The following is a 19,167-nucleotide window of genomic DNA, read 5'->3' as shown; positions in this document are numbered from 1 at the left end:
ATATATGCATATTTATTTATTTATTTTTCCTAATGTTTTCCTAAGTATTTTAGGAAAAACTGTCAGAGTGGCCACCAGCAAGAGTTGCTTCCCGTAGCTCCCATCGGCCAGGAACGGCGAATGGCGGCCACTGGGAGCTGCGGGCAGCTGTGCAAATGTAAACAAATAGTCTGGTGGCTGGCCAGCAGATTACCCTGGAGGGCCGCAGGTTGCCCACCACTGCTCTGAGGCCACCAAAAAATTGGTTGTGAGAACCCTTTGCCTAGATCAAATCAGAGTTTTTGCCACTTTCTTGTACCAGAATGTGTCAGTGTTTTAAAGAGTGATAGAAAAGTACACTTATCCTTAATTCTGCCAGTGTAATTTCTGGGGCGGTGCACAAAACTCAGTGGGGTCCAAAAGGATCCCAATGCTGAATCCAAGTTTTGTGGCATTTCTGCTCTGGGGCATGCCAGAGTCAGTCTGGAGTTTTAAGGTGCAGCAGGCAGGCTAAAGATGCTTTGTATACAGCGAGTGGAATTTGGACAATTGGGGACAACAACTGGCTGGATGCATTGATTAGAAATGTGTTTGAGCAATATAGCTCAGTGGTTTGAGCATTGGCCTGCTAAACCCAGGGTTGTGAGTTCAATTCTTGAGGGGGCCATTTAGGGATCTGGGGCAAAAATTGGGGATTGGTCCTGCTTTGAGCAGGGGGTTGGACTAGATGACCTCCTGAGGTCCCTTCCAACCCTGATATTCTATGAGTCTATGAGCACCTAGGTTTGTTCTCTATTTAAGTAAAGGAAGTTGAGTAGTGAGGGCCAAAAACTGGCTGCATCCAGCAGGGCCTATGTGTCAGACCTGGGATTTTGAAGCATTATTGTGGTTGGGTGCAGATTTTCTTGTGCTGCCAGCTAGATCCAGTAGAATCCAGGTGTCAGTTGTGTGGTTGCAATGCTGTTGCACCAGAATGTGTGATACAATAGAAGCATTTACACCTATTCTCTGTGTACCCATTACAATTTGGAGAGTTAGAGGCCCAAAGCAGGCTTGATTCAGGAGGTGACAGACCCGGTGTCCTGTGTTGCTGTTGTGCATCAGACACTGGTTTGGGTTTTTTTAGAGCAAGAAGAGTGGCCTGACAGTTTGTTGTACTCCAATTTGGAAGGCGGAGGCCAAGGCTGGCAGGATCAGGTAGGACCAAGAGTATAGACCCAAACCCACTCAATCCGCCCGAAGCCAAAACCTTCTACTGCAAAGATCCCATCCAGCAACGCGTACCTTGTTTTGCAGAAGAGGCCCGATCACATAGAAACACAGCAGGAGCGCGGCGCCGACGCCCAAGGCGACCCCCAGCAGCACAGCGGGAGCCAGCAAGCCGGGAACCAGCTGCAAGGATTCCACCCAGAACTGCAGCCCGACCTCCCCTCGGCAGGGCCCTGGCAGCGCCTCGCCAGCCGCAGAGGCCATGAGCGAGCCCGCACAGAGAGCTCGGGGGGGCACCAACTCCGCTTGGGACGGGGGAGGGGCCCCGGGCTAGGACCCAGAGCAGCGCAGCGAGCTCGGCTGCTGGGCAGCTCCCGTTTGGCGAGCCCAGGGCATCCCGGCTCCCAGCCCTCTCCCTGCGGGCCGAGGTTCGCGGCTGGGGACCAGGGCCTCCAGCAGGGCCTGGGGGAAGGGGAATCTGCGCTCGGGACCGGCCCGCCAACCCCTCCCCGGGCCGGGAGGGGAGCGATCGCGGCTGAAGTCGATTGCGCCAGATCTGTGGCTCGGCGCCTCGGCAGCTCGGCCTGGTTTGGAGCCGGACCCCCTGGAAAGAAACTTTCTCCGGGCCAGTAACTCGGCCGCGGCAGCCGCGCTCCACTGGGGGGCTCCTGCGCCCGGGGCCTTGCGGCGGCAGCGGCTGCTTCCCCCCCCCTCCCCTCCAGCGCCTGTCTCATGCGAGCAGCGGCTCCAGGGGGGCTCCGCTCCCCGCCGCTGGCTCTGCTGGCAGCCGGCTGGTTTGTGCGAGTGCTGCTGCTGCTGCTCCCAGCCCGGGCCTCCCCGGCTGCAGACACCCCTCGCCTCGGGCAGCATCCTCCCCATTGCAAAGACGTCGCTGGGAGGCAGCGTTTGCCCGCCAGCCGCCCGGTGCACGGAGATCCCCCTCCTCTCGGGGCCGGGCGCGAGGTCTCGGTGGTCCTTGCCGCTGGCTCGCGGTTTCCTTCCCCCGAGGAGTCAGCCCGCGGCCGGGCTCCCCGCCTCCCGAGCGGCGGACGGTGCCGCCAGAAGGCAGCCCAGGTAAGAGGACGCTTCGCCGAGGCATGTGAGCTCCTGCCTGGGGAGATGCAAAGGGCTGCGGGTGATCTGATACCGCTTTGCCCTCCCAGCGCACCCTAGTCCCGCGGCCGTAGCGAATCTAACCTCGCCCCTACCTAGGGCAGAGGCGTTGAGCCCCATTTTATCAAATGAGGAAGCTGAATTGTCGAGACGTGAAAGGTCCAAATGCTCAAAGGCATCCACTAACCTGGGGTGCCCAACGTTAGCCTACTTCAGATCTGATTTTCAGAGATACTGAGAACTTGCTTGGCATTTCTAAAAATTAGGCCCTTGGTATTGGGGCACCATTTCAGATTTGGGGGCAGGGGTAGTGCTTAATTTGTCATGAAAGAGGTGCCAAGGCCCAAGCAATTTGGTACTGGGACTCAAGCAATTTTTTAATTTTCATAACTGATGCAGCAAGCCCAGAGGTACTGGGGCAATGAACTGCCAAGCCTAGAGGTGCTGGTGCCCTGGCAATCCCTGGCACAAATTAAGGGGGTGGGGCAACTTTAACCATGATTCCAGGGACTACATAGGCACTTGAAAACTCTAGGCTTTTTTTTTTTTTTAAACACATAACATAGAAATTAGCGGACAGGAGCAGTGTATCTAAATTCTGTGCAAAGAACAAAAAAAATATATACAGACAGCCATTAAAGCCATATGTTAAATTTATATGTAAATTTAGAACAATCCAAAGATAATACTGCAAGATAATCCCAAGCCTTGAGGTATCCGCTTTGAAGCCTTAACACAGATATCAGCAACATAGCTTGTACACTATCTTTAGTAGACAGAAATAAAAGTCAATAAAATCTGCTTATGCCTGCAACTGTTGTTTTGTAAATGTCTTGTGTTCCAAATTGCGAAGAGGAGAATGAGACAGGTAATTTGTTCCAGGAATGTTTAAAGGTAAATTATTGAAAACAAACACACACTCCAGATAGGAGCCAAAACAATGGATAATGCCATGGTCTCATCTTGGCAAAATCCAGGTGTTCTGAAGCTTCACATTGACAGGCTAAAATTACCAAGTCTCTTACATGCCCATCTCCCATTGTGGATCTTAAGTAGTCCTTAACTCTCTTGAGCACAGAGAAGTACCTCTCTTTTGATGCTGTAGAAATTGGAAGGCTCAACACAATAATCTACAGTAGACAGCAAAGACTGGTAACCCCTTGGTAAGTCATTGAGAACGTTCCGGAATTCAGAAATTGAACTCAGATTGTTGGTGCAATGTGCTTCTTGGCAACTTTGATTCTGCATCCAGATCGCCATAAAATTGGTGCCTGTCATCCATAGTGATCTGCAGTTATTTTCAGTTTCTCATAATCAAGAAAATTTTCATTCTTTGGGTCACAAGCAATTACTGCAGAAAGCAAACTGGAGTTGGAGGTGAATCGTCTATCAAGCTCAGCAAGAATTCTGTCCAGAATAGGATAGTAGAAATCAGATTTTATGGGTTCTTGAGTGCTCTTGGGAACATCATGTGTCGATGACTGACCCCGTGTACTATAAACAAAAACCAAGGCCAGCTTGGAGGATATTTTGTTAGGTCTTCTTGCCGTTTTTGTATTGCTGTGCTCAGCTGTTGCAATTGTCAGACCTGGAATATCAATTTCAAGTTCTTTGGCAATGATTTCAGCTTCATCACACATCTCCTTCCATTTACTTTCAGATGTTATCATTTATTGAAGAGCAGCAACATTGTTTGCTACTAATTCCATGGTACTTGATAGATTCAAGTTTTCATTTTGCAGTTCTTCTGAAGCCCTGTGCAAAATCTTGAATAATCTTTCCAAAACCAAGAGCCTCAACAGAAAGTAATAGCTCTTTATCTTTGCCATCAAGCCCTTTGCAATACTAACTGATGGTCCATCAGCTCTCTGAACTGAAGTGGCTTCCAGTATTTCCACTACAGTGCCAATTATGCATGCATTTTCCAGATGGAGTCACAGCGAGTTTCATATAATCTACCTAGTTCAGGTACCTTCTGGCCTAGGTCCTGCTGTGTCTTAACAAACGGTTCCCAATACTTGTAATTACTGCTAAAGAAGATGTACAGTGCCTGAGCAAATGTAAAGAGTCTCTGACACTGGGTGATGCTGAAACATGTCATTGCAGACACAAGATTAAGCCTGTGAGGACAGCATTTCCCATAAAAGGCATGTGTAATCCTTTCCTGAATTTGAGCTTGTACGTCTTTTAAATGTCCACTCAGCACAGAAGCTCCATCGTAGCACTGGGCAAAAATGTAATTAATATCCAGCCTCAAATGCTGTAGTTTTTCAATAATCGTTTTTGAGACAGATTCAGCATTTAGATTTTCCACGTGGAAGCAGCCTCCCGGAGCTCTTTCCTGAATGGTTCCTTTTTCCACAGAAGCATAAAAGGAGACACAGTTGTTCTTTTTTTGGTGCGTCTTTAGCTTCATCAACAAGGACAGAAAAATACTTGGTGTGTCGTCTTTTACCACTGGCACTTAGGTTGAGTCTACACAGGAAAAGCTGTGCACAGGTTAGCTGTGAGGTAGCTTGAATCCAGCTAGCCCAGGTAGTGATAGCAGTGAAGGCAGTACAGCCAGGCTTCAGGCCGGGTAGTGCAAGTCTGGCATGGACTTTTGGTGCATGCTTGGCTGACTTGTCCATTCTGAAGCCTGTGCTATGCTCTCTTCACTTCTGTTGTTACCCATGCTAGCTGGATTCAAGTTGAACAGACAAGCCCATGCACAGCTTTTGCTGTGTAGACAGGTCTTTAAATCTGATGATAATAGAGGCTGGTGGCACCTTGTCTGCACCAGGACTCCCAGCTACATGGTGGTAGCTCCGGTGGGGAACTTCTTCTACAGTCCCTTCCTATGGACATAGTCAGCTCTAGCACTGGGTGAATTTCCTAGTGCAGACAAGGCCATTGTCAGACTTAGTATCTGTGCATCAGTTTATTCTTCTGGAAAGTAGGATCGTATTACCTACATCAAGAGTCACCTCAACCCATCCTCTGTGAGGCTGTCAGATTTTAATTTGTGTGCACTCTTCCATTTGCTCTGGTAATGGGGGAGGGGTAAATAGTCTGAGAGCTGAAATTCTGTTCTGTATGCAGTGATGCGAGTAAGTTTTATTTAAGTCTTCATGTTTCCTATTTTGATTTATTCTTACAATTTAGATCCTCAATACATTAGCGTCCACTCTAAATCTAACCACTCAGTCCTGAGCAAACTGTCATTTGCCGAGGGGGAATCAATGATTACATATGAGGAAATCACATACCACAAGGGTGCTGCAAGTAGGGGTGCTGGGGGTGCAGCAGCACCCTTTGACTTGAAGTGGTTTCCATCATATACAGGGTTTACAGTTTTATTCAATGGCTTTTAGCACCCCCACTATACTAATTAATCCAATGCCACTGCATACCAGTAAATCATTTTCTAAGTCACTAAAACACAGATCTCTATTTTAACTTCAGTTCACTGACTTTCATAATCTCATTTTTGTAGTTAATATTTTTATTGTACACTGAAACTGTGGATTACATTTGTAACCACACAGATCACTTTAAGTCACATTTGACAACTGGCGTTATACAAAAGACATTTTACAGAAGTATAGACATCTTTGCCAGGAACTAGGTATTTACTGTAAATTTCAAATGAGACCACAGAACAATGGCGTACTGGTTAGAATGTATTTAAAAATGAACCTTTGTTTTTAATTAATTTTAGTTCATCTTAGTTTATCTCCTTTTAACTCATGTTTACAGATTAATATAATACTTTGTAATTTTACGTTTACTTCATGTTTAAATATTTTATTTACTATTTAATATTTAAATATTGCTTTCCCATAGCTGCTTGTCCTCTCACTCCAGGTTAAATTTGATCAATTAACAAGGAAGATTTTTAAATTCCCTGCCCTTGCTTAACCCTGAAAGGCAAATTGAGTTCTTTTTGTTTCTTTCATCTTCATCAACAGTGCATTGAATAATTCTGTTGATGTATGAGGCCGGACAGAATACAGCTTGCTTTTCGTGACTGATATTGGTTTCTGCACCACTGAGAGTAAAAACATGTTTGTATCCATAAAATAAACAGATTTGACGTGAAACAGAGAAAGTATGTATTGAATTGTGGTGATGTTTTTTTACAGAGCTGCTTTTCTGACCACAACTGGACTTTAAAGAAAATCCCACGTTTATTTTGGGCAGGCTGGACATACAAGATATATCAATGAACAATCTTCTTATCCATCATCTAAGTCATTAGCTAGGAGAGTGTGCGGTCTTGAGGATAGAGTAGCAGAATGGGGATCAGGGTTGAGATACATTTCTGGCTCTAATACTAACGTGTTCGGACGTCTTGTGTCAAGTCACTTAAGGGACACTGGTTAGGTTTAAAATGTTGATGTTTCTGCCCCACAGATCTCAAATCTAATCTTTATAATTCCATATGGCAGGCAGGCAAGTATTATTCTGGTACAAATTTCCTTAATGTAGACAGGGCTTAAGACTGTCAAAAGAGTTTCTGACAAAGCCAGTCTATAACATACACATCTTGGAGGTTTTTATACTTACGTGGAAGCTACTATCAGTGCTAGGGCCAAGGCATAAGAACGCAGACCCCAGGTCCAGTGTACTATTCACTACTCACTGCCACTTCTGATAATCTTATGAGTTTTGAGTACAGAAATCAGAATTTGTACTTTAGTGTAAAGCACATCTCCAGTTTGAGACAGATTAAACTGTATTAGAAATGTATTTTGTAAAGAAGGTCCTGGGTTTATAGTCATTCTTCTTTTGTGTTAACTGTAGGTTGTTACAGATAAACTGCGGATTCAAAAAAAGAGAGACTGCTTCGGTATGACAGGTATGTATTCATTTTAACTGCCCTTCCAATTGTTCTAAACCTCGAAGTGCTGGAGAATCCTGGGAGCCCAGATGCTTTTAAAAAGTTTGTTCTATAATAACATTTGCCATATTATAAAACACGATACACCTCTGTTTCTTAGTTGCTATAGCTATGTCTGCACTTCACGGTAATCCAGGGCCTGTAAGTTCCAAGCTTGTGGACTTAGTCATTCCAAGCCCATGCTGAAGCATCCACGCTGCATTTTAAACCAGGGCTTATGGTTCCTGGATCTAGGTCTCACAACTGTGCTTATGTGTCCACACTGCACTAGGCAGACCTGACTTGGGTCTGTGGTTTGAGCTGCATTCACACTGCAAACTGACAGGGTTTGGACCTGAGTCACAACTGGACTTGGGGTCTGACCCACCCAACCAGCAGGGTCTAGAACCCAGGTCCTGAGTGCTTGCTGATCTGAGTCAGACTGATTTGTGTATGGATAGAAGGGGGGCTTGAGCTCAAAGCTGAGTCAGAGATTGGTCTTAGGATATGTATATACTGCAATAAAAGGCCTGTGGCTGGCCCTAGTCAGCTGACTCAGGCATGTGGGGCTCAGCCTGTGGGGCTATAAAACTGCAGTATTGGTGTTCGGGCTCAGGCTGGTGCTTGGGCTCTGAGACCCCACAAGGGGGAATATCTCAGAGTCTGGGCTGGAGTCTGAGCCCAACACTGACATTTTATAGCCCCACAGCCTGAGCCCGGTGAGCCCAAGTCAGCTGACCTGGGCACTGTGACTCGTTGCCTTGGGTTTTGTATTGCAGTGTAGACATAACTGGAATTTCACAGATTTCCTCCAGACATATAGTGTCTGAAAAATATTTTAATGGAAGCTTCATTTGCTTCAGACAATTTCCGCTGTAATAAAATCAGTTTACAGTTTCAATCTCTGTGCTCTCCTGAAGTCTGACAGAGGCTGTGTGCCCCAGTCAGGTGCCAAGCTGTGGTCAGGAGATCAGTAGTGGTTCTGGGGTCGAGCTGGGTGAGGATATCAGTGAGTCAGGGTCAGCCACTGGGTTACAGACAACAGGCAAATAGTAGAGTCAAGGACAAACCAAGGTCAGAAGCAGATTCTAGGGTCCACAGCCAGGCAAGGTCTGGAGAGGAAGCTGGCTGGCAGTCTGTGTCATTGCTCACACTGCTCCACACAGTGGCTTCCTGATTTATATATCAGCATAATACAATCAGTGGGCTGTGAAGGGGCTGCCACTCAAGCCCTGCTGGGTGATTCTTTCTGTAGTGCCTGTCCTCATAGGGTCCTCCAGTGGAAACTCTGTCTTTGCCTCTTCTAGGTGATTCCTGAGTTTCTCCTGAACGAGATGGATCTGTTGGATTCACTTGGTGGCTGGTGGTAGCACCAGGGAGGCTGGTGGTAGTGCTGGGTAAAAACAGGGCTGGAACCCATAATTAGCAAAAAAGAGGCTCCAACCTGTGGAGTGTAACACTGACAGACACTGGTTGGCAGTGGGCGGGATTGAACCTGGGACTTCTGAAGTTTAGTGCATGAGTCTCTATTGCATGAGCTAAAAACCACATGGCTCTTAGCTAAGGCTGTATCAGACTCATTAATCTCTAGATAGTCTAAGTGCTGCTAGAGGGGGATAGAGCGCCACATCAAGCAGGCATGGCTTACATATTTCTCCTAGCTGAGGAAGCGCGTCCCAAGCTTCAGCAACTTCCCAGTTGATATCCCGGATGAGCCCTCGCTTGTAACGCTGATAGAGCCCAGTCATTGGGATCAAATCTAGGACCTTGGAAGCTTAGAGTATGAGCCGCTACTACATGAGCTAAAAGCCACATGGCTCTTAGCTAAGGCTGTAGCAGACTCAATCTCTAGATGATCTAGGTGGTGCTAGAGAGGGACAGAGTGCCACATCAGGCAGGCATGGCTTACAGTTATCTTAGTGACAACTTACAAAATGCCTCAAGTACTGTTCCAATACTTGGTTCACCCTTTCAGTTCATCCATCTGTTTGAGGTGGTAGATGGTGGAGGTGGAGATGCGGACATTGAGTAATCTGAACGCTTTGTGCCAGAAGCGGGAGGTAAACGTGGGCCTTGTCTGAAACTGTGTGGTCTGGAAGTCCATGGAGATGGACCGGGAGTTGGGCTGTGGTCTCGACACAGGTGGTTGCAGGAGATAAGCCATTTTAGTCAGATGGTCTATGGATGTTAAGAATATTGTGTGATCATCAGACGCTGGGAGTTCCACAAGTCTCGGCTGATGGTGGACAAAGGCCTAGCTGGGGTCTCCAGGTGTACTAAGGTGCTGAGAGGTCTGGTCCAGGACATCTTGGTACATTCACAGCACTCATAGGAGTCTATGTAAGGTTGGGTTTTGGCCAGCATGCAGGGCCACCATGAAAAAGGGAAACCATGCAGGAGGTGTAGGGCAGCCAAAGTGACCCACCAATGGATCACCGTGGCACAGCCGTAGCATCTCCTGTCAAGGCACCCCAGGGGAACATTTATGAGTTCATCAAAATATGTCATCCCATCCCTCATGGAACTGTGAATCTTAGCTCCTAATAGCATAGACTGTATTATTTGGGCAAGTGAATCTTCTTTTGAGGCAGATCGGATAAGGGAGAGCCCATCTTGCTGAATTGTGGAGGAACAGGGTCTCAGAAGTGGGTCCTCCTTTTCCCAGTAGTGTTCCCCTTTTCGTGATAGTCAGTTTTCACGATTATCAGATAGATAGTGTCAGTTTTCCCATTTCAATTTCCTGGGTGGCAGGTAGTTGTAAACTTGAATCAAAAGAAGAACAGGTCTCACCTTAGTTGCCTCTGGTTCAAAGCTCAGGTCTTGTGGAGGTAATGGAGGTTCTTATGGGCAGTAAATACCTGTACTGCATGCTGAGCTCCCTCAAGGTGGTGATGCTATTCTTGTAATGCAGTTTTGATTGGGAGCAGCTTCTTGCCCATATTTCGTAGTTCATCTCTGCGGGGATGATTTTTTTGAGAGTAGAATGCACAGGTATGAAGAACTGACTGGGGTCTGAGTCACTGAGAGAGTCCCACCCTGAGGGCCACGTTGGATGCATCTGTTTCCACTATAAATGAGTGAGTTGGGTCAGGGTGTGCCAGAATCGGGGCAGTGGTGAAGGCAGTCCTGAGCTGGTTGAAAGCAAGCTGGGCTTCAGGCAGTCAAGTGAATCAAATGGCTTTATGAAGGAGGCAAGTCAGGGGGGGCTGTTTGTTCACAGTCCTTGGCGATGAATCGCCTATTCAAATTTGCAAAGCCTAGGAAGCACTGAAGTTCTCAGTGGGTCTGGGGTGCTGTCCAGTTATGGATGACTTCCACCTTCTGCATATCTATCTGAATGCCCCATGTAACCTAAATATTCAGTGGTCGTCTGGTTGAAGGTGCACATCTCTAGTTTGGCGTAGAAACTAAGCTTTCATAGTCCCTCCAGGACAGACTGACATTATGGCAGTACTGCTTAGGGCTTCTCAGAAAACACCAATATATCATCAAGGTAGATGACTATGTAGTGATCCAGGATGTCCCTGAACATTGTTTATGAAATGTTGAAATGTTGTGAGGGCATTGGTTAAGCCAAACAGCATTACTAAATATTCAGAGTGCCCATATCAGGTCTGAAAAGTTGTCTTCCATTCACCCCCCAGGCCTTATCCATGCTAATTGTGTGCCCCTGAAAGATCAAGTTTAGTGAAAAGGTCCTGGCAGTCCGGCAATTCCGGGATGAGGTGCAGGGGGTACCGATTTGAATAGTCACCTGAGTCAATGCATGATGATCTATGCAGAGGCATAGTGGCCCATCCTTTTTTCACACAAAGAGGGCTAGTGCCCCTCCTATGGAAGTGGATCTGTGAATGAAGCCCATTGTGAGATTGTCCTGCTATACACGTGTCATGCATCCAGCTCTGGTTTAGACATAGTGTCTATCCATCCACAGGGCACCTTGTCCTGGGTTATAGGTCTATTGGACAGGTGTAGTCTCTGTGTGGGGATAATGAATCTGCATTTTTGTTTTCAAACACATCCAGGTAGTCTCAGTACTTGTCGAGGAGGCTGAGCTTCTGGTCTGGGGCTGCTCTCTTCTGGTTACCCCCCACAGTCCAGGGTCTTGCTTCTTAGGGTCTTATCCAATCCTGGGACCCTGGATGCGACCACTTGGGGTTGGTCGATTTGTTGGAGGCAAGCTATCTGGCAATATTTGGAAGAGACGCTAATGCTCCTCCGCCACCAGGAGATCCATGGGGAATGTAGCTCCAACCAAGGAATGCCAAGAATTATTGGAAAGAATGGAGAGCAGATCACATCAAAACATACTATTTCCTGATGCCCTTCCATTTCGGCCTCTAAGGGGACTGTCTCTTAGGTCACCAGTCCTAATGATAGGGATAACCCATCAATTGTGTCCACCAGATCCGGTGTGGGTTTTGGCAGGAGAGGGATCTGGAGGGTTTGGGCTGTCTTGACATGTATAAAGTCAGCAGCAGCCCTGGAGTCTGTCATCGCTAGTTGCAGGGGAGTCTCCTGTGCTCACTCCAAGACCCGCAACTGCAGTGGCAATTGGAAATGCGGAGAGAGCCCATGGTTCCTGAGTTGGGTTCTACAGAGCATGGAAGTCTGGTGATGCCCGGGTTGTACCCCCACTACTGGGCCTGGGCTGGTCTATTTCCCTGAGCTCTTTCAAGCTAGACAGGAGGAAAGGGTGTGTCCTGGCTCCCCACAGTGAAAACAGGTTCAGCTACTGTGAACATTCCTTCTCCTCCAGGGTCAGGCATGACCAGGGTGACCCAGGTTGACTTGCACGGATTCAGGACTTGGTTCTACAGGTTTGGTGTAGAGGGGGAGCATAGCAGTAGTAACATAAGTTTTTGCTGAAAAGCATCCTATTTTTTTCTGTTTTGTCCTACCTCCTACCCTCTGGTTTATTCTCACCGCGTCTTTGACTTTGAAACAAGAAAAGCTAATGGCAACACTGGAAATTGAAGTGCAGTAAATTACTACCTTTGTCTGTTCATTGGTGTGTGTAATTGAAGGGACTTTAAATTCGTGCTTTTGAGGACACAGAATAGTTCCAAGGGGGGAAAAAACAAATATAGTAAACAAATGCATTTTTGAAAAACAAAAATAAGACCAGGTAACTGAAAGGTTTGTTGATGTTAGGACTCATTAGGAAAAACAGATTCCAAATTTCTTTACAGATTCAAAATATTCAGCTTTGGGGGAAGGGCTAACCATTAGAATTACTGTATTTTTTATTAAAAATGCACATTTTTTTACTGGTAACTGAGCATCAGCACTGAGCTTGGCACTTTACACCTAAGACCTGGCCCATGCCCTGAGGATCTTACAATCTGCTGTAATTCTGACACTGACAACACCAGTATGGTTTGTATGAGTTCGGATGTGGTGCAGAAGTTTATGAATGTCAAAGAGTGGACTTCCAGGGTTCTGCACCCACTGCTTGCCAGACTATAGCTGAACCTCTTAAATTTCCAGATTACTGCGTTTGTTTTTGTGACTAATAGCTGCCTCCATTTCAGCTTTCTCTTAAAAAGAATGTGTGACCCATTTTACTTCATGTGTGTCATTCATGGATTTGTGCTGGAAATGGCCCAACTTGATTATCATACACATTGTAAGGAGAGTGATCGCTTTAGATAAGCTATTACCAGCAGGAGACTGGGGTGGGAGGAGGTATTGTTTCATGGTCTCTGTGTATATAATGTCTTCTGCAGTTTCCACAGTATGCATCCGATGAAGTGAGCTGTAGCTCACGAAAGCTTATGCTCAAATAAATTGGTTAGTCTCTAAGGTGCCACAAGTACTCCTTTTCTTTATTCATCCCCTTATAATGGCTGGTCCTTAGAGGATAAAGTCTACTACACATGACAGCTACAGAAGTCAATCCTCTTAACACTGGAGTTCCAGGATTCGGTCCCTAATGATGACCAGTAATTGAGGTTATTGCAAATGCAAGATCCACCTCTTTGCACATAGCCATTTGTAGTCTCTTCCATTTTGGTAATCTAACAGATTCCTCTCTTACATATCTATCCCCTGGACTCATAGGAAAGGGAGCAGAGAATATAGTCTGTACTTGGACAGCAAAGATTTTTCTTAATAATTCATGTATCTGACACCTAGGTAATATGATATTGTGCATAATATGAATATATGGGATTTAGTGAATCCAACTGTAATCTCGATGGCAAAATATTCACTCACCTTTCACCTGTTGCAATGACTTTATTGTTTTAGTTTTCTAATATTTTTATTTTGCAGTTCAATATAAAGTGCTTCCTGAGCACAATAGGGTTCCAACCTTTGCAACTGATAACAAGTTTTGACTTCTGCATATGAAGTCAACGGGTTGCTTCATAGGTATAGAAGTCCATCTGTGTACTGTCATTTCAGGGTTGGAGTCTATATTGGCATCTCATTTATCATGGTAATCATAATTGTTTAGTTAAATCCTGCTCACCAGGGCTTTGATTTAAGTCACCAAATTCACTTTTAAGGGCTTAGTCCTGAAAGGTGCGAGGAGGTGTGAGGTGCAAACAGAACCTTACAAAAAGTAGTAAATACTACATGGGATTGGGCCATAATTCAACATAACTAATCCCAACAAAATACAACAGAAAAATATCCTTTATAATATGCAGAAAATATGCTGTTTGTTTCACATTTCTTTGGTTGAAATTTTTTACACACATTTATTTTTTTGTTGAAAAAACCGGATTATTGAAATGAAACTTTTAATAAAAAGTTGTGGACATTATGAAAACCTACTTCTCACAAAATTTTCCAGAATATTTTTACTGCACTATTTTAATTGAAATTCATATGGAAATTTTTTTCAAAATTATCAAAAGTTTTACTAAAACAATGGGTTTTCAGTAAGCAAACATGTATTTTGTTTAAATGAAAGATTTCAAACACGAGTTTGATTTAAAAAAAATTCAGTAAAAAATAGTGAGAACATTTCACAAAAGATGGGACACATCTATTGCGAACCCCGCAAACAAACAATTTAGAAATTTTTAATTTAAATTGTCTTCCAATTTATTGATCAGCTCCAGTTTGATTAAACTAAGTTTTAGCATGAGCATCCATTCGTAGTAATACTGGACCTTATCCCTATCTGGAAGATGTTTAGATAGTACAGTGATGAGTGTGATATAAGAACTTGTGTTGAATAGACTAATGCTATTAAATTATTTTGGTTTATATTTTCAGAGGTATTCATCATGGGCAAATCTTTTCTCAGCATGTTCTAAGATAATATTGGCATTACTGTTTTACAGAATTGGGGCCCTTGATTTGATTGCGTTACAATTTAACGAAAACTCATTTGAGAACAAAGCACCAATTAGAAACATTTTAATACAGTCTGAATGTTTAATGGTTTACTAGCAGACAGTCTTTGAAGCACAAGTCTTTTTATATTTAGGTAGCTCATGTTTATAAAGCTCTTCAATTATTCATGCTTTTCTGAAATCTTACTGTGGGCTGAAATTATTAATAGTTGGTTTAAGCCTGAAACCTGTTAATTGAGATATAATTTGCTTTAAATCTGAATGACAAAATTCTGCTTTTGGAGATACAGTACACATACAGTACACATACAGTACACATACAGTACACAGTACAACCTTTTCTCTGGGCTCCCAGTGAGAGTTGTGTGCACATATCTGAGGGCAGAATTTTGTCTGAAGTTTATTATGAATTGTATAGTTTTATTATTTCAGAACGTGACTCTAGTTTCAATGTTGTACACACTTCCCACTGAGAACAGAACCTACTAATTAAGGTTGTTTCCTTTGGTGTGAGAGGGAGTAAGGTCCAGCAGTTATGGCAATAACTAGACCGGAAATAAGGAAACTTAGTTCTGTTCTTGTGTTTGCTACTGACCTGCTGCCTGATCTTGGGCAAGTCACTTCACCTCTCTGTTCCTTGGTTTTCTTCTTGCCCTGTGCCTGCCTTGTCATGTTCCTTCAGGAAGGGATTGTCTCATACTGCATTTGCCTAGCAAAATAGGGCCCTGTCAAGGTTCCTTCCCCACTCTGAACTCTAGGGTACAGGTGTGGGGACCTGCAGGAAAACCTCCTAAGCTTACTTTTACCAGCTTAGGTTAAAACTTCCCCAAGATACAAACTATTTTACCTTTTGTCCTTGTACTTTATCGCTGCCACCACCAAACCCCTAACAGGTATATAACTGGGAAAGAGCCCGCTTGGAAATGTCTTTTCCCCCAAAATCCTCCTAAACCCTACACCCCCTTTCCTGGGGAAGGTTTGATAAAAAAAATCCTCAACAATTTGCATAGGTGAACACAGACCCAAACCCTTGGATCTTAAGAACAATGAAAAAGCAATCAGGTTCTTAAAAGAAGAATTTTAATAGAAGAAAAAGTAAAAAGAATCACCTCTGTAAAATCAGGATGGTAAATGCCTTACAGGGTAATCCGATTCAAAACATAGAGAATCCCTCTAGGCAAAACCTTAAATTATAAAACAGGAATCTGCATCCCATTCAGCACAGCTTATTTTCTCAGCCATTTAAAGAAAACAGAATCAAACGCATCTCTAGCTAGATTACTTACTAAGTTCTAAGACTCCATTCCTGTTCTGTCCCCGGCAAAAGCATCACACAGACAGAGAACCTTTGTTTCTCCTCCACTTCAGCTTTTGAAAGTATCTTGTCTCCTCATTGGTCATTTTGGTCAGGTGCCAGCGAGGTTATCCTAGCTTCTTAACCCCTTACAGGTGAAAGGGTTTTTCCTCTGGCCAGGAGGGATTTTAAAGGTGTTTACCCTTCCCTTTATATTTATGACAGGCCCCAATCACAGAAATGAAGGGCTAGAAGGGACCTCATGAGGTCATCTAGTCCATCTCCCTGTGCTGAGGCAGGGCCAAGTAAACGTAGACCATCCCTAACAGGTATTTATCTAACCTCTTCTTAAAATGGTTGGATTCTCTTTGCTACTGCTAGGCACAGTGGCAAGTTTTTGCCACATGGGATCTAGAGTTCGTGAGACAGATGCTTTAGTTCTAACATAGAGTATTACTTTCACTTTCAGCTGTAGAATTACTGGGACCAGAATTAAAGGGAACAAATGAAGACTATGATCTGCTTTTGACTTCTGCAGCACCAGATATTTACGGGATCCATTCACTGTTTGCCTTGATCCCCTCATGGACAAAGAAGATTTTGTTCAAACGAGAGTCTACCATTAACCAGCAGCTGGTCAGTAAGAGGTGGCTGATGTTTAATATCTGAAAGGGTTGTAGAGAAGTAAGGTCAGCAGTAGTCTATCACTGGGAATTTACTACCTAATTAGTATATAGTTTCTAATTGTGTCTCATATAATTATGTTCACCTTCGGTACCTTCAGCAGTAACATCTGGTAAATGCATGAATTTCTTATAACTGAGGTGACAGGTACAGTCAGGTGTATGTCATATAAATTCTAACTCTCTCTAAGTAATAAAATGAATTTGTACCATTTGATAAATTTGTTTCTTTGTGCATTTTGTCATGGAAGTCTGGTCACAGAATAATAAACATATGTCACTTAGGCTAATAAGTATGTGTGGGAGTAGATAGTTAAACAAATTTGTATAAACAGATAAAAGGAGATTCATTGATGGTTGGCAGAGCTCTTAAATGCCAAAGTTGTGAACCGGTTTAACTTTTTTCTCTTTCTCCATTACATTACACAACTTGTGTTGTAGTTTTGTATTGAGATTGGTCCATATACAAGATTTTTGTTTTTTCCCTCCCCAGCTGGAAGATGTGCCAAGAATTTCAGTGTCTTCTGGGTATGGGATAACTCTTCAGAAATGTGCAGTGGTAAGTTTTGAGATACTGCTTTGTCTTATTTGAGGAAGTAGTAAGATCCAAATCTTCTGTGAATATTTTTTGTCCAGTTATATAAATAAGAACCCTAATATAACCCAAAGTCAGTACACACAAACAAATACTTTTACATTGTATAATAAAGGGAGTAAGTTGTTATACAGTAAATGTAATCTAATACTTCAACATTATCTGTGAGTAATGAGCTTTGAAACAATAGTCAGCAGCATTTACTAACTTTGTACAGAGTGCAGAACATGACTGAGCTGTCTAGTCTTTATATTATTGATGAGTTGATATTGCCAGTGGTATCTTAAATATAGTAACTTATGCCATGGGTTCATGCTTCCTAAAGGCTACGGTATCAGAATTAGCAGGGTGAGAACCACTATTAGAAATATCATTAGTTCTGGAGACTAGGAGCCCATGAGGAATGATAGCAGTAACCACAACAGCATCTGCAAATGATCAATCTCCCCTTTATTAAAAACCTTACTATACATATAATCAATGCCGCAGCTATAGATACATAAGTGAAGATGGCAAAATATCATAAAATATCCAACATCAATGTTTTCATACAGGTTGAACCTCTCTAGTCCAGCACTCTCAGGTCCAGCAACATCTGTGTTTCGTCATGATTTTATTTTATGTTTTTTATGCTTTATCTATTTATTTCCTTGTGCCATACAATAAAATTGTGCAACAACACTAACACTTTGTTATGAAGAGAGCCAGTAAGCCTTGGCTAGGCAGTGTTGCAAGCATTGTTCCATTTATTCGCCTCAACGAGATAAAAATAAAAAGAGACCCACTCACTACAATATTGACCTCCTGTGGGACGGCAAATTCTCTGGTTTGGCACCGGTCAGGTCCCGAGGGTGTTGGACTAGAGAGGTTCAACCTGTTCTTGCATCCCCAAGGTTATCATCACGATAGTTACCTGTAGAGCAGTAGTTCTCAACCAGGGGACCAGGGCCCCCTGGGGGTTGTGAACAGGTTTCAAGGGGTCCGCCAAAATAAACCAGAGAGCAGGGCCAGTGTTAAACTCACTGGGGCCCAGGGCAGAAGGACCAATTCCGAGCCCCACTGCCCAGGGCTGAAGCAGAAGTCTGAGCAAATTAGCTTTTCAGACCCCTCCCTGCCCCACAGTGCCATGGGGCCCTGGGCAATTGCTCTCCTTGCTACCCCATACTGTCGACCTGGCTTTTAATCTACTGAGAAATAGTTGTTGTGGCCTAGGAGGGCCATGGAATTTTTATAGCATGTTGGGGGGGCCTCAGAAAGAAAAAGGTTGAGAACCCCTTCTGTAGAGGGTCTTCTGATGGATTCTTCCTCCCTATTCATGCTGAGGAACCCTTTTTATTCTGTGATGAAGTGAGCTGTAGCTCACGAAAGCTTATGCTCAAATAAACTGGTTAGTCTCTAAGGTGCCACAAGTACTCCTTTTCTTTTTACTCATGCCAATAGCCTTTATGCATATGCATTCGGGCTCCAACCCCTTTTCCCTTATCTGGACTTCCACCCCATAAAATTTGGGGTCCCTCACTTTTCATAGGCTATCCTCTTAGTTCCCCTTATTTTAATTAGCATTTATATCCATAAATTCCCATGGTAACCTGCCGTCACTGCAGATTTTCCCATGATGTTACAATCAAGCATCTTGCAGAATTGATGGGTACGTAGTGGCATGTTTTCCAGACTTCACCTCTTAGCATATATTTTACAGTAACCTTGTAACTTCACTGATACCTCCTTGGTTACCTGCTCATGCCTATCCTTTAAGGCCTAATGTGTCTAAGATTAAAATCTTACAGGCCTCAGCCTGCTGGCCTTGCATTACAGCCCGACTTTGCTTATAAACCTAATGCGCACTCATAAATGCTTGTCAATCTTATACCTCTACAATACTATCCTACTTATTGCTATACCTATGCCTACAATTTAAATCTGTTCACCACATTTAATTATATATAAATTAACCACAACAATAGATAACACCATTAGATGTTTATATAAGGTGATAAGTCACAGCAGATACTAGTAGGAAATCTAGTGTAAACATAGAGTGAAAGAGACATCTGGCAATATTTGGGGCTTTACAATCTCATTTTCCAATTTAAAAAAAAAAAAATTCTCTCCTTCTGCTGTTT

The 19,167-nt window shown here is 43.8% G+C and overlaps 2 protein-coding genes across 9 annotated transcripts in view; one reads left to right on the top strand and one right to left on the bottom strand.

Moving 5' to 3' along the window:
• Positions 1-1,452, bottom strand: part of EVC (EvC ciliary complex subunit 1) — a gene marked incomplete at its 5' end in the record, with an annotated part of 79,953 nt that extends 78,501 nt beyond the window's left edge. For both annotated transcript variants that reach the window (XM_084626747.1, XM_084626748.1), the window contains one exon: positions 1,264-1,452. In XM_084626747.1, coding sequence (XP_084482873.1) covers positions 1,264-1,452 — 189 coding nt within the window. The remainder of the gene's footprint in view (positions 1-1,263) is intronic.
• A 468-nt stretch (positions 1,453-1,920) lies between these two features.
• The window catches only part of EVC2 (EvC ciliary complex subunit 2), a gene marked incomplete at its 5' end in the record, with an annotated part of 185,799 nt that continues 168,552 nt past the window's right edge, over positions 1,921-19,167 (top strand). For all 7 annotated transcript variants that reach the window (XM_084626746.1, XM_084626744.1, XM_084626743.1 and 4 more), the window contains 4 exons: positions 1,921-2,262; positions 7,087-7,141; positions 16,236-16,402; positions 16,943-17,008. In XM_084626746.1, coding sequence (XP_084482872.1) covers positions 1,921-2,262; positions 7,087-7,141; positions 16,236-16,402; positions 16,943-17,008 — 630 coding nt within the window. The remainder of the gene's footprint in view (positions 2,263-7,086; positions 7,142-16,235; positions 16,403-16,942; positions 17,009-19,167) is intronic.

Source organism: Lepidochelys olivacea (assembly GCF_965140295.1).
Source record: "Lepidochelys olivacea isolate rLepOli2 genome assembly, chromosome: 4".
NCBI lineage: Eukaryota > Metazoa > Chordata > Testudines > Cheloniidae > Lepidochelys > Lepidochelys olivacea.
The sequence above is the reverse complement of the archived record's forward strand: the minus strand, read 5'-3'. Positions and strand labels throughout refer to the sequence as shown.